Raw genomic sequence first — 16,235 nt, forward strand, 5'->3', positions numbered from 1 at the left:
TGCAAGTATATTTTTCGGTTGAACCAAACTCAATGTCATGTCTGAAATGCATTCCTTCTCTTTTGGCATGAGGCGATACACAATTGGATGACCGACAAACTTTACACATAAGTCATGGTTATTTAAACCACAAATGATATTAAATCTTCATTTCTTATTTGCCAACATATAACCACACAACTTAAAGGGACACTCACATTTTCTTGAACTTGTGTCATCTCATTTAAAATTCAGGAGATGGGGTCTATATTTCCACTTCTTTCACATGTCACAAATGCACCCCTTCTATCCGAACCATTATCGTACCTTTCGCTTACACACTAAATCTCAGTTTCGAGGCCTCCGTACGAATTCACTAAAGCATGTGATCACGAAATTCAAACTCTTGCTTATTTTTAAATTGGTTGTCAACATCTACCTCCTTCACAACAACACCATTGGCATTCAGAGACATAACATGTTTGAGGAAAATATCAGAGTGCACCATATCTAATAAAAACAATTACAATAAAAAACTCAAAAATTGTAAACAAAGCTAGAAAAATGAGAACAGGCAGGCTACAGAGAATTTATACATAATCCGGAGATGTATCTCCGGATTCAACACGCGTTTTTTCAGACTAAAAACAAACTTAATGTGATCAATGTGGTTTGAAATGAATTATCTTTACCTGGAATTCCAACTTCGTTTCCTCCTTTTAATGTGATGAAACACAAGAATGAAGATTTGGAGTGAAAATGTTGATTGAGAATGGAAGGGTTTTTGGAAAGGGTTTGGAGTGAAAAAGAAGTATGGGTTTGTGATCATGCATGTGACTGCTTTATCAAAATCACATTTCTTTATTTTAGAGATGTATCTCTGTAAATACCCGACATGCAAAATTGACAGATATTTCAAAATCTCGCCTCAAACCTCCGAATATGTATCTCCCAAATATCCACTGGACTGCTCAAATATCAATATATTTGTTGAAAATACCAGAAGATGCATCTCTGGAATAAAATTTTGTTTTACTATGGGATGATACTCATTTAATACGTCATAAGGTAGTGCAAGAGTGCGTCCGAAGATGAATCTTCAAAATCTGAAGAACATTTTAGATTTATCATAAGGTGTTTTTCCACCTCATAGAGTGGAATAAGAAATTCCCTACATATAATCATACACTTAAAGTAAAATCATATACTTGCCTATCACTTGAACCAATTTAATTAAATGAAAGCAACAAAATTATGTGAAATATGGATGTGGGTGGTATGTCAATTATCATATGTATAGTTATTTCCTATATTTTATAATTAAATTGGTGAAATATTGTCATGGTTCAACTATATTTGATTTAGAAGACCTATAAATAAATAAATATTAAAGGTAGAGATTGAATCACCGAGTTGAATTAAAATTATCTTTAAAATAATAATTCGATTCCATAATAAATAATTCATTTAGAATAAAATAATATCCCTAAATAAACTTTACAATACAAAATTTTCAATTCTACCCTTTAATCACTTCAATATTTGATAATGAATATTTTGATAAAAATATCATTTTTCTTTCATTATTATATATTTTTTAATATATATATATATATATATAATGATCCACTTGTCATTTATTACTTATTGTAATTTAGTAATTAATAAAGAACAAAAATAAAGTATCACCAAAAGTGGGCCCCAATAGCCAACCAAGGTCCACTCCTTAAAAATGAAACAAACAACCTAAGATGACACTTTCTAGTTCCTCCCAAAACTGTCTCTTAGCTACTTTTAGGACTAAAAAGATGATTTAGAGAGAGAGAAATCTGATCTACACAAGACTTCAACTACAAGTTGAGATTGAGTGACAGAGAGAGAAAGTTAATGTGAGTGAGTCTAGGAACAAAATGAGGAGAGTGGAGCGAGAATTTTGGCCAAAAAATAAGTGATTATTACTCTCATTCATAGATTTGCATGGTTTGAATTTCCAAAAAATATATATTGTTTTTATTTATTGTTTTTCATCTTTCAGACAAGCAAACTAAATCTCAGATAAATCCGAGAAATCTTTCACATCTCTCTCTCTCACACACAGAGTTCAGATGCACTTTTCTGCTCAATTGGTGCCTGGTCTTTTGGATATTTAGGTAATTTTAAATAATGAGTCTTTTGGATTTTGCATACATAAACTGTTCTGAATTGTAGGCTCTTTTATCTCTCTTCATTGATAAAAGGGCATCTGAATTTTGTTTAAAAATTCAATCTTTGCAAAAGGGTATCTGAATTTTGCTTAAAAATTTGATCTTTGCAAAAGGGTATCTGAATTTTGCTTAAATTTTTTATTTTTGCAAAAGGGTTTTATGATTCACTGTCAATGCTAGCAAATAGGCTATAGCTGAGGTGACACTGTTAGTTTCAATTTTATTTTAATTTTGTTTCTTGCTTTTTTTTTCTTTATGGAAGATGACACAAAAATGGCTCAAGAACAAGATGATCAATCTAGAAACAATTGTATCAATGGTGGTAGATCTACTAAAAGGCCAAAGCAAAAGAAGGTTCCACAAAGAGGTCTTGGTGTAGCACAGCTTGAAAAAATACTAGAAGAACAACACATGAAAGATGGTGTTGTGATTTCACCATCCAAAAATTCATCAACATCTTCATCATCACCAACAACTATATCATCTTTTTTGCCTCTTCCAATCAACAATTTTAACCATTCCAATGTAAAAGATGGTGCTTTCATTTTACCATCACAAAATTCTACTTCATCATCATCATCACCATCATCAACAACCATATCAAACTATTTGCCTCTCCCAATTACAAACTTTAATCACATGAACCAAAATTCTTCTCCTAGTCCTTTACCTTTACCACCACTAGATTTTAGATCTCCAATGTCATTGCAACATTTGGATGGTAAAGCTTCTGGTACTGTTCCATTGAACAACAGTGGTGTGTTTGGGAATGTGCCTAAGTTTTGGAGCTCTCGTGAGTTGGAATATGAGAAGGAGAGTTTTGGTATGGAACATGGATTGCCCTTTGTTCCTAGTTTGCCTTTTGATTCTAATCCAATTTGGCCTCTGCCTAATTGGGTTCAGAGATCACAATTTCATCATCAACCTTCTTCACAAGTGGTAAAGATGATAGATCCTTTTTTTTTTCTTTGTTCAATTTTCATGATTTGGTTTCATTTTGTCACATTTCTTCCTATAGAATATGAAATATTTGGTTTTTGATGCTTGTAGGTGAATAGTTCCTCAGGAACTTCATCCACTCATGTGCCTCAGTTGTCAGTTGAGCCCCCTTCAAACCAAAATAGTACTAGCAACGGTATGCCGGTCAGGCCCACGGAGAAGGTAATATTTTACTCAGCAAGATTTACTCTCAATGCAATTCATACTATCTGCATAATTCTGTTTGATCTGTATATTGGCATCAATATTTTCACGGTTGATGCGCCCATAATTGTGTTCATAGGTCGCTGAGACATCAAAAACGTTGATGTCGTCGTACTGTATTTTAAAACCTTGATATGCATATATCATATACATTTTTATTGGTTAATTGAAAGGTATTTTAGAGGTTAAAAACATCAAAATCGGCTTGCTTTGTGCACCGTCTGATCTCGACTCAACGATTACCGTTGTGCTGACGACTCAAATACGTGTTTAAAACTTGGTGCAGATGATGATTGGCATGAAAAGGCCATACCCTTTCTCCCTGGGTTTTTCACAAACACCTCTAAATTATAAGTTGCCCTCCATTGGTCAAGTAAGTACAAATGGAAGAACTTCATGTGAGAGCGAAAGTGGATTTCATCTCGATGCTGCCATGTCAACTTCCAGGTTGTTTCGGTTATAATACTATCGTTTAAGCCCTTGTACTTTCTCCTAAATGAAATATATTATAACTGCTGTCTTCTCAAACCATGTATTTCTGAACTATATGCAGAGAATCTCAATCTTGTTCAGCATCCAACTCTGATCCAAAGTCGAAGAAAAAGGATAAAGGGATTAAGGAATTTGATGGAAGTTTTCTCACTTTGGCTCCTCCAACTCCTCCTACTTCATGTGCAATTTCACCGTCAAAACCACTAGAATTGAACAACGAAGAATCCCCTGAGGTTTGTGCCACACTCATTAGCTAAAATAGAGATTCTTTCCATTTCATTACTAATACTATGGTTTAGGTATGGACAAAACTTAGATGCAGCGCTATAGGCACCGTTCATTCGTTCCTCTATTTTTAGTAGAGAACGATGCGAACAATGTCTACAGCACTATGGATCGGATAACTGGTTAGACCAATTTTGCTAATATAATCAATGCTCATTCTTAAGTTCTATTTGATATGCTACAGAAAAACATAGAAGATCAATTCTCTATTCCATCAGGGTACACACTAGTCAAACAACAGAAGCAACAACCTACATACAGCTTCATTCCAGCAGCAAAGGAGACACAAAATGGACAAACATCCAGAACTCAAAATGGTCATGAAGTGGAAGGAACTATTGATCTCAATTTGAAACTATAAAAACATTATGTTCATCATTATGAAACTTGAATATTCATCTTTGGATTTTATTTATTTAGAATTGATACATATTCCTAAATCTTCACATGCAAAGTTGAGTATGAAAAGGACTAGAAATCCTTCACATGTGTGAAATAGGAGGACAAATGTTGATTTATTTGTTTTTAATACTCCTTAATAATAATGCTTATGATGATGAGACCAAACTCTAATATTGTGCCATCGGCGCAGTTTTGCATTGTCTGTCGTTTATATGAACTAACGAACGACAGATATATGAATTTGTAATTGTGTAATCTGAACCGTTTAGTCTTGAAATAATGGTTGGAATTATTTACTGTGTGTAAATGTGTGATTCTGTTATAGAAGGAAATCTGGATTTTTTTTCCTTAATCTTTTGTTGTTCCTTTTCTGGTTTTTGTAGTCTGTGTGCTTGTTAGATGTAACAAACTTTTGCATGTGGGTTGTGGAGGAATCTGATTGTTCTATGTCCTTTCTTTGTTTCTGTGGGTCCCAATATCTGGTTTTCATTATTATGGCTCTAAAATAATTGACAGAAGAGGGATAGGGTCCCTATCTGATATCAACATTGAATAATGTGTAAATAATTTTTGATTTATAGGGAGTACTTATTTTGTTAATTTAGGTGTTGATTTTGTACCATGTTTGACTTTGGGATGTTTAAATAACACACCTCTTTTGAATAGGTCTTGCACTCCCTCATTCTCATTCCAATGTTTTGTTTTATTTTCTATTCTTTATTTAATAGCTTTATTGTATTGAGATTGTAAAGGTTTTTAAAATAATTTTTAACATAATATTTTTTATTCAATTAAGACTTTTATAAAATTTTAAAAAATAATTATAATTAAACCTTTTAAGATTTTTTTATGATAATTGTACTTGATAAAAAGTAGAATACGTGACAACTTCTATTGATTAAGGGTTGTCAGAAATTTTGTAGGAAGTTCTGCTATGTATGTGTTTTCTGTGTGAGAATGAGATTCTCATTTTCTCTTTTAATGTTGAGGTATTTATAACGGTGTTGGACCTGGATCTTAGGCCCCTTAAAAATAATAACCATCACTGAGAGGCGGAAGTGGACGGTTAGTCCCCTATTATTATGGAGAATGTGGTCAAATGCCTCCTTCCTTAGTGATACAGAATATGGTCATGTCATTCCCCATTTCTCTCCCATGGGAGACTCCTCCGAGAGGAGGGTGACATATTCGATATAAGGGAGATACATCTAACAAATGAATGATCGATCCAATAAACAGGAGACCAACAGAGCTTTATGGCGATATAAGGCGTCATCTTCCTCGCTTTTCGCCTCTTATGGGCTCCTTACGAATATACCAATACACAGTCCCTCAAATACGAGGACTTGGAAAGAGTGAAGTGATTTAGTCATGTATTTTTTTATTCGAATGAGTTCAAGTGTGATGACGCTCTCTTATGTAAAGGTGAGTCCCTCATGTGTAAAGTGAATTCCATATATGGGCGACTTTGGCATACGTCCCCAAGTTTCTTCAAGGTGATGTCAATTGGGGAAATCTCCAAACGAATGTTGGGAGAGAAAAAACGTGTGAGACATTTAATGCTAGCAATGATGATTTATCCTTGGGACGCCAAATGAGCCTTACTCTTTCACACGTGTTAACAACATGAAACCTCTTTCATGTATGATGAGAAACCTAGAAGGTCATTGATTATCCCTAGTTTCTCTCCTTTATTAAAAGGAGTCGCCCTCAATCCTTTATCATTTTCACACACATTTATGTTGAAGCCTTCAAAAGCTCATTTTATTTTTTCCAACAACTCTTGCGAGTTCAAACTTCTCCCTTTTATAGGTATCGATTGAACCTATATGTTCCCTTTTTCCTTTATGGGAATAATTAGGGATTTAAATGAGAATGAAAACCTGATGGAGCCCATAATTCGTGATGAGTGCATGGCCTTGTGAAGCAATTGTTATAGGAATGTTAGGCGCCTCGATAGAACAATCAACTGTAAATTAGTGGAAATAGGCATGTTTGGCAATTGAGAGAGTTCCCTTAATTATGATAGTGATAGTAGTGGGGGTAGTAAAAGTGATTCACTTTTCCCTTCTGTTTTCTCATGAAACAAGAAGATAATGACCACATTCGATCTTGAACCGAAGAATGTCAAGAAAGACAAGTCTCATTACACAAATGAGGACCAAATAGATTCCCTCTGATAATAGCTTAAATTCTCTTTGTACATAAACAAAGAGAAAATCATCCTAGAGGCATGTTCCTCAGTAGAAAAAGTCAATATGACTACCTCAGAAGACTCTCTCACTCTTTCCTTCTACTTTTACATCCCCGACATTCAGGATATTAGGGTTCACGTCTCTTCTCTTCCTTTGAGGCATAGGTTATTAAGATGCCCAATGACGCCCCTCCCAAATGGCGCTGAATGGTTAGTTTGATCAAGGCTTTTGAGATTATATGTCGATGGCTAGGGTTCCATCCCACTATAGGGATGTTTTCTTCTTCTTATGGTGCCAAAGCATATGTCTGTTGGGGTTGGGTAACTTTAGGTGTTATTGTTAGGTCTGTGATTTTATGATTGACAACAATTTTGGTAAAACATGTTTCATTTGGGAAAACATGTATCACAGCCTAATGTTGAACAAGGTGTCATGACATCTTGATCAACTGTGCAGCAGGTGCTGCTTATGTTCCTTGCAGACTGATGTCCTGATAGATGTTATGACATCTTACACCAGTACACCTGTACAGGTCTGCAAGTGTGAATCCTTGAAGATTTGATTTTAAAATGTGAGATTATGGATGATTCTAGTTCTCCTATATGCGCAGCAAATCAAGGATGTTTTAGGAACAGTGCAAATTTGATTTGATTTCATAAAAAAGATCTTTTGAGACTTTTTAGGAAATATTATAGATTTGTTCCTATTATTGTGGAGAAGATCTTGCAGCTGATTTATAAGAGAATATTGGATCTGATTTGAAGAGTCCAAGCCCATATTACAAGAGTCTATTTATAAGGACTGCCTAAACCTAAAATTTCAAGGAATTCACATTGAAGAAACCGTGTGCGCAAATAAGGGTTTATGGTTTTGAGAGTTCCTTAGGTTTTAGTGTTTGTTTGTACGTCCCTCATGTATCTTTTGATGTATATAGGTTGAATGATTGTACTTGATTGTATATCAAGTTATTATTCTCACTCATGAGATTTTAAGCAAAGAGTTGAGTATTGTTCTTGGTTGAAGCTTTTAAGCAAAACCAAGTATTGTTTCTTGGAAGTGTAATCTTCTGTTTTGGGTTATTGTCATTGGTTTGTGACTTAGGATATCACTGCGGTGATTGGAAGTGAGAGGGGGATTCTCATATCTAGAAGGGTTCTAGGTAGAAATTGCATGGGTAATGATTAGACGATAAGTTATAAACTGGGATTGTTTAGGCTTTGAACTAATACTATTAGTATATTTCCTTCCTGGCTTGGTAGCCCCCAAATGTAGGTGATATTGCACCGAACTGGGTTAATAATTGACTGTGTCTTTTATCTTCTGCAATTTAATTTTGCATAATTACTATTTTGGTGAAAGTGTTTCTATTAGCAGATGATGTCTTAACATCTGTCTTGACATTGTGTTGTGTGTTGGGACATCAGTCTTGACATATGTGTTTAAGTGCCAAAATTTCAGTTATACCTAGGAGAGACTTATTCAAACCTCATTTAAACCACCTCAAAGGTTGGAAGGATAAGTTAGTGAGGGGTAGGGAGAGAGACGACCCCTCATCATTCACTATGGGGGGATGACGCCCCTCGGTTTCCCCTCGCCTGAACGGGTAATCATGTGGAACTCACCAGTATAACTTTGACTACTTAACTGTGTATGGGTCAAGATGGTCAAGATCTTGAATGAGTTTAAGGTCATAGAGTTCTGAACCATGATCATTTTGGATTAGGGGCCGATGAGACTATGGACAAATATTTGAGTATGTTTCGTTGGTAGTGTCATTTGCTTGTGTTTGTTTACAAATGATTATGTATTTATTTAGTTAAGGGATTATGTACTTATTTTTACCGTTTCTTCTTCTACACAAAAGATGTCCAAAATTGCCTTGGATGAGAGGAAGCAACGTATGTACAAGAGGAAGGTCGAGCGCCGCATACTAGACAATTCTCGGAGTCGCCTAGGTGACTTGCTTGTAAGGATCGTCAAGCACCAACTTGAAGGCGAGACGCCTAATGAGATTCAAACCCACAAGGACCTAAAAGCCTAGAAATAGATGGTTGACTCCTCCTTTGCCCCCAAGGGTAATGGGGTTCAGACCAGTGTTGCTGAAAGGGCTGACGCTCCTACATTCTCTCAAAAGAGGAACTCGCCAACTAAGTCCTTTATGTGGAATAAATTTGACTTCAACGCCGTCAAGTTTACTGGAGCTCTCATCCTCTTCTCTTAAGATTTTCTTGGTGATTATAAAATGGTCTATTGTAAACCTTCCCTCAAGCTTTATGTTCTCAAGGAGAACCATTAGATGAAGGTTCACTTAATGGATCGTGCTACCAGGAAAAAGTATGCTCAAACTAAAAATGGGTTGGGGAAGAAACTCATACGCTATCAAAGTAACCTGGACAAAGGGAAGAAGATTATAGACGTCTTGTAGAAAGAGAATGAGACCCTAAAAAAATAATCTACGAGAAGCATAGGTTAAGTCCAAGGAGTTTTACGCCACAGAGCAAAGTGTACGAGTATCTATAAATCGCACCTCATAATCATCATGAGTTACAATTTCATATCCTCCCTTTAACATCAAGAGCGACTTATGATGTCTTAAAGACCAAGCCAAGTGGACACAATCTTAAAAATGGCTATTTAAATTTGATGACTTGTCTCTCATACTTGTAGTCCTTAAATACAAGTCATTCTTGCTTTTACAACGTGTGATAATACATTTTGATAAAATGTGAAATAAGCTTATAACCATCTAAAGTCAAAGAATTACTCTCATCATAATATCACATGTCCACATCATCAAAGATATCAAACTAAACTCTCATTATCATACGGTGGAGTTGTAGAAAATCTTTGAGAGAATTGATCTATCTTACAATAATTTATCTGCAAGCGATATACAAAACTTGGTGTTTCTGTGTAAGTTTATTGAAGTTATATCATTTAGTTTTGTAAACCTGACTAGGCTAAGAAAATACATAATTGATAATTGCTCACTTGAAAAAACCTCTTCTTTCAAGCATCAGTAAAAAAAAACTCTCACACACTGTGAGAACTTGACTAACCATTTTGGTTCACCAATATAAATTCTATGTGTATTTCTCTTAAACTATTCTTATTGTATTTCCTTATTATTTTACACTGATCACATACAACATAAACACATAGTTGTATACTTCGCTAACCATTACCCTTTAAGGAATCCTTAAGACATATCTACAAAGATTAAATAAAAATATATATCAAATTTTAAGAAGGTCACAATTTTTATAAAAAAAACCTTCTCCTGACATCTCTATTTACTTCAAGATAGAGTAGACTGAAACATTCACTTACAGTTTTCCATTAGGATGTGTATCCTATTTCTTATGACAGTTTTCACAAACAAAAGAAGAAATTAAACCCACTTGGTATATTTCAATGATCTTGATATGGTCGATGATTTTACCGAGGACATTGATGTGTTAACTTACTTGTATAGAGAGTTAAATGTTATGACAAATATCAGGACGAAGCAACTAGCATGATATATATTTTACTATTTTCGGTACCATATTCATATAATCATTTAATTAGTTGTTAAGAGTATTTTATTCAAATTTGTTTACTAATTAATATACATTAATGGGGTGAAAGGGTAATTCAACTTGTTTGGACTAGTTGAGTTAAGGATTAAAAGAAGTTAAAGGTCTAGTGTTCAAGTCCTAGCAAGGGTTTTAGTAAATAAAATACTAACATTAACTACTAATAATTTTTCATTGATGGAGGTTTTACAAGAGAACATGGAAGGAAGTCAAGATATTTTGAAGGAAGCCGAGATAGTCTAATCCATATATGCGCACATATATGAGACTTGTTCAAGAGATTTTGAAGGAAGCCAAGATAGTCTTGAGGATGAAAAAGGTTGGGGAGAAAGAGAACTAGTTCGTGTGCGACACAATAGGGTGTACTTTTTTGTAATCATTTGGTTATTGTTTAGGTTAAGTTTTGTATACGATATTATTTATCATGTATTTTATTTGACATATCATATTGTTATTATTTTGGATATCTTTTCTTAAATAATTATTTATTAATGATATGTTATGATATTCTTTATGTTGGTGTGATTTGAAGGTGTTATTGACAAAAACGTGAACTCTCCTATTGTAAAACACATGTTGTCATATTTTATATAATTCAAACAAATGGTGAGAGGGTGCTCAACACATTCATATTCTACAATTTGTGAGAGGTGCTCAACATGTTCGGATTGTAGAATCTGAAAATTTCAAACCTCAAAATTTGTATTGTGTGGTATAGATTGCACGGATAATTTGTGTGGACTAGAATGTACATAAACTTTATAAAGTGACATGTTTGGTTTATTTGAAGTTCACAACACAAGAGATATTACAATAAGTTAGAATGAATTCTAAAACAGGTGTATTATACTACAACAGGTTAGCTCCTCCTTGGCTGCTTACGATCTATTTTTATGTGCATTTTTTTTTATACGAAGGATAAACCAATGAGTGTCTCAACCACCAAAACAAAAGAAAGGTGGTTATTGTTGAGTATTGTTGAATGTGTTTGTTTTATTAACTCCCTGCACTCCTAGCTCTGCAATCGTCGTGAAACTGCCTTGTTTACGGCATGTTCAGGTTGGTGTGCACACTCCATATTCTATTTTTGGAAGTGCAGACTGTCTTTAATATAGATAACTTGTTTACAAAAATACACAAAATAGTACCACAAGTTTCTCAATGATGAAATTCAAAACACAAGCACATACATGAACCATCACAATATTAATTTTGACAGATGCAACAATAATTTATTTTGTATAATGATTCTTCTCACAACGAGCAGGATGATTCAAAACTGTACCCACTCCAACCGTTCTAAATCTCAATTACACCCTCAACAAAGATTAAGAGACATACACAAAAAAACATTAAATAAAACAACATAATTTGATCTATGACCACCCAAATACATAATCAAGAACATAGACCAATGCCAAGGAGAATGGATAGAGGAGGATAGCCAGTATTGATGTCCATAGAGGGAAAACAGTACGGAAACTGGCGAACACGCCCATGACAACGCAGACGATGAGAATAACCAGCACTTCTGAAGAAAAGTCCCATGTCAATCCCCTCACGTATACGAGCGCCAAGAAGACCGATAAGCATAGCACATTGTTCATTGTTACTGCACCGTATATCTGCAAAAAAAAAAACATAATCATTTGACTAGAAGCAGATTTTGTGTCAAAGAGAGACAGTACTAAACAAGGAAACAAACCTCGGAAAATGTTAATGATGCTGTTTGCCTCTTATCACGACTAGCAAAAATTATTGCTGATACAGCTTCACTTGAATTGGTTGCTAGAGGTAGAAAAATGAAGGAAATGAAGAATGCTGGAATATTTGTAGCAGTAGAGAAGTCATCGACCGCACCAACCAGAGGGTCGGCAAATGCAGCGGCGATAAGGGCGCCTAGTAGCAGCAGCAGTCCCGCTTTGATGGAAATCCATGTAGCATTCTCAACAACTTCAGTGGCTTCATCACCCTGACCGCCAACATCCAGAAGATCGTGTTCCCGCTTTGTTTCCTGTGCATAAAATCTCTGTCATACTTGTGTACCAAAAAGGAAATAAGACAAGTTTACGAAGCTGAGCAACGCACGACTTACTGTGTGAAAATCACTTAAAAACTTTACGGTGTGTGCACCAGCATCACCACCTTGAACTTTAGAACGCTTGGCCCCTTGAAGCCATCTGGAGACTCCATTAACAAACTCTGCTTCGTCAATAAGTTGATTACGAGAAGTATCAAAATCCGCCATTATTCTTGTTACAGCGTCGTCATGGTCCAGGTCAATCTCCTCGAACTGAATTCCAACAACCAGTGCTGTCATTTCACCATGAGTAAGATGTCCATCTTTATTTTCATCAATTGTTGCAAATAACCTGCATATGCAATTTAGTCAATGGCAACCAAAACCATTAAGTCAAAGCACAAAGGAGAGAAAGCCTTACTTTCTAATTACGTCTGTATCGGGTTCGCCATTATCTTTCAGAAGCTTTCCCAATGAACGCATCTTCAAATGTCTCAGAAGCCCCAAAATAACATGCTTATGTTTGATATATTCCAATTTTCGTTTTTGTATCCAGGGTTGGAAAATCTGCACCATTTTTTTTCATTCTGCTCAGTTTCTAAATGTTTAAAATACAGACAACTTTGTCTGAAAAATAATAATACATTATGCGTACCATCAGTGTTAAATAAAATGGCACAGGAAACACATGTACACCACAAAAAAGAAACCTACTTGGTAAAGGCAATACGATATCAATAAGCAGACGGAAATAACAAGACCAATCAAAACAGCCAAGTGCCTCCCAGAAGTTGAATTGAGCATTTGTGGTAGTTGAACAATCACGAATGGAATGACAGATATAACCATAATCCTTGCAGCATAACTTGTCCAAATATCCGTACTAATACCAGAACCTGCACATAGATATTTTAGTAGAATACAAATACGGATCAAAATGAGTCGAATATATGATTTATAAACAAATAAGGCATCATCGTGTTTGGTTGCTTGAAGAACAAGAAAGAGGAGACAAGAAAACACAATAATCCGAATGCCAGGGCATAAAGAAGTTTGTTATAGTAATTCTCAATTCTATAACCAACACAAAATGACATACCAGTTAGACTGAATCCTCTGGTGTCTGTTGAATCTAGTGCAATTGAATCCTCAATGTCACACTTGCCTACAATCACACAAGTCCCCCATATTATAGTAAGAAGCAGCACCGTTGATCCAGCTAGCAGTCCCATTCCAACAGCTACCTGACTTTGAGCAACTTCTGCACTTCCAGAAAGCCCAGACACTATACAAAACAAGAAACACAGACTATACATCAAAAACCAAAATACATTAAAGTACTAAATGAGCATAAATCTTCATATATGAAATGAGAAGCAAATGAAGAAAAGAAGAAAACAACTCTTAGAATGTGAGTTATACTCAACTCGACCCTACAAAACCATATAGTAAATGATGGTCGGTTTCCACTTATAAGGGAGATTCATCTGGAGTGATTGCGAACAAAAAGTCACACTTGAGATTACAATGAATCACTTTAACTAACAAATTCGTGATTTGACAGAGAATAAGAACAATCTAAATAACTCAAATTTTATTCAAAAAGTTGTTAAAGTTTTACTTTACAACTTAAAGGGACATGATTCATATTCCACTTAGAATAGTTGCAAAATAGAGTAAAGTAGTTTATGTTTGCATATGTAAATTTGATTTAAACACTAAATTTGAGCTAAAAATGGCATCTTCTTTTAATCATAAACTAGAAATCTTAGATTCAAACCAGAATCGATTATAAAAGCAAAATCAATTTGAATTGCGAATAGAATCACTTCAATAACTGAAACAAAATAATTAGCTATGATTACCGAGAATGAGCATGGCATCAGGGAGAGCACCAAGGATAGGAAGAAACAACCCTCCAACAATGCCGGGACCCAAGATCTCAAGCAAGAGTTCGCTACCGTTGGACAAGAAAGTAGCGGCGGTGTACATGAGAAATCCATAAACTATAATGAGAAACAAGTTCCCAAGGACGGTGGTGGTGCAGGGTAAGAAACCGTAGGTCTGCTCGCAGGCGGATTCAACAGCGGGATCTGTGGGGAGTCGAAGAACACTGAAATCGGATCCATCGGAAAGCAGATCGTGCGAGACGAAACGAGCGTGGGCGTGAGTGCAGAGGATTGCGGCTATAGCGATGAAGAGGAAGCGGAAGAGTGTGTGGTTGGAAGTGGAGCGAGAGCGAGAGCGAGAACGTGGAGGGGAAGTGAAAGAGAGAGACATGGTTGTTGTGTGTACTAATGGATGAGAAACATTTGTGTGTGTTTTTATTTGTGTTTTTGTTGTTTGACTGATGAGTTTGAGGAAAAAATGGAATGAAATAGTGAAATGAAATTCGAGATATTGGAATTAATTGAGAAATGTTTCGGTTTACTTTTGTTGTCGGTAAGTTAAATATTTAATTTTAAAGTTGAATGGGAAATAAAAGTTGGTTTTGAATATGAAACGTCGATTTCAGATTTGCTGAAAGAGTGGTGTGGTGGACATGATAGATGACGGGTAGATGGATAAAAGAAGGAAAGGTGGAAGTTGAAGTAGGCCCGGTGGTGTCAACGAACTAATTACGCATTTAGATCCGCCATGTGTACTAACGTATCATTTTTTTGTCACATTCTTTGCCCCACACCTCTAAACCCATATTATCAAAAATAGTTTAGGAATTTGGAATATGTTTTTGAGGTTTTAGTTCTTAGAATCCAAATATACTTTGAATTTAGTAAACAAGCATTTAACATAAACACTTCTTTAAATTAAGTTCAACAACAACACCATAAAAGTTAAGAACATCAATTGAACACATAAAATTATTGATGACACATTAGTTTTTTCAGAACCGTTAAAACGTTAAAATTTGATACCGAGTACTATCATCGTCTAAATGATAATTAAAAAGTGTACTAGTTCGGATCCATAATATAATAGGTCAGAATTAATATAACAGATGTTCACTAAGATGAACGAAAATACGGCAGAAACTATCCATAAGACATCTAGGTTTTCAAGCTTCAGGTTTTTTCGGAGGGTCTCTAGCTTCTGCAGTTTACTAAAAACAACAACAATATTGAGGTGAGATTACTAAATCTCAATGAAGTTCTCTATCTTATGGGTCCACTCGGCTCTACAAGGTTCTTCTGTCATTTTATACCACTAACACTACACTCATGTCATAAAGGTAACGAGAACAACGAAACTCTTCTAGATCCTCAAAATGTATGAATGTCATGCTCACGACTACACTTGTCATGTAACGCATGGGTGATTAGCCCCAAAACCGATCACAGAGATCTATCAATCTATTTGTCAGTTATGGTCTATATGAGATCCATTATATGGGTTACACTCTCCATTAGATATGGTTAATGGATATCATACCTCCACTGCGTAGAACACACTATCTACCAGATATTATCGATGGATACCAGACTTCCACTTTGTAGATCGTAGTGAAGTCATTTCCACCAGATATGATCAATAGGATACCAGACCTCCACTACATAGAACATACTTTCTACCAGATATGCTCGATGGAATGCCAGACCTCCACCGCATGGAATACACTTTACGGAGTTACATTAGGGACTTGACATTCATCTAATCACTTCACCTGATTCCCCTCGGAATCAAGGGATATCAATACTTGCCAAGGTCGAAGTGTCATCACACTTCCCATGAGCTCACACCGCCAAATCCTAACTCGATCTTAAGGTATCGTCGCTTACCAATTGATATCTTATAGATAAGTTCACGCGCACGGTCATGGTGTCCTAAACTCTTTCCCTAATTATTCTCTTTTAAGGGATAAGTCTCTCACCTATCAATT

At 35.4% G+C, this 16,235-nt stretch overlaps 2 protein-coding genes across 3 annotated transcripts; one reads left to right on the forward strand and one right to left on the reverse strand.

Moving 5' to 3' along the window:
• Positions 1–1,755: 1,755 nt before the first annotated feature.
• On the forward strand, positions 1,756–4,872 carry LOC127086262 (uncharacterized). Of its 2 annotated transcripts, XM_051026983.1 has the most exons (7): positions 1,756–1,927; positions 2,015–2,129; positions 2,446–3,122; positions 3,234–3,344; positions 3,673–3,833; positions 3,940–4,111; positions 4,348–4,872. In XM_051026983.1, exons 3-7 carry the CDS (start codon positions 2,457–2,459, stop codon positions 4,522–4,524), a joined length of 1,287 nt encoding a protein of 428 aa, XP_050882940.1. In that variant the 5' UTR covers positions 1,756–1,927; positions 2,015–2,129; positions 2,446–2,456; the 3' UTR covers positions 4,525–4,872. The 2 variants fall into 2 exon arrangements, with proteins under 2 accessions (XP_050882940.1, XP_050882941.1); XM_051026984.1 differs by lacking the exons at positions 1,756–1,927; positions 2,015–2,129 and adding an exon at positions 2,164–2,297.
• A 6,653-nt stretch (positions 4,873–11,525) lies between these two features.
• On the reverse strand, positions 11,526–14,777 carry LOC127086263 (sodium/calcium exchanger NCL). The gene is made up of 7 exons (XM_051026985.1): positions 14,224–14,777; positions 13,458–13,643; positions 13,073–13,254; positions 12,780–12,925; positions 12,434–12,710; positions 12,044–12,352; positions 11,526–11,963 (listed from the first exon to the last, which is right to left on the reverse strand). Exons 1-7 carry the CDS (start codon positions 14,636–14,638, stop codon positions 11,715–11,717), a joined length of 1,764 nt encoding a protein of 587 aa, XP_050882942.1. The 5' UTR covers positions 14,639–14,777; the 3' UTR covers positions 11,526–11,714.
• Between the last annotated feature and the right edge of the window lie 1,458 nt (positions 14,778–16,235).

This window comes from Lathyrus oleraceus, chromosome 5 (genome assembly GCF_024323335.1).
Source record: "Lathyrus oleraceus cultivar Zhongwan6 chromosome 5, CAAS_Psat_ZW6_1.0, whole genome shotgun sequence".
In the NCBI taxonomy this organism is placed as follows: domain Eukaryota; kingdom Viridiplantae; phylum Streptophyta; class Magnoliopsida; order Fabales; family Fabaceae; genus Lathyrus; species Lathyrus oleraceus.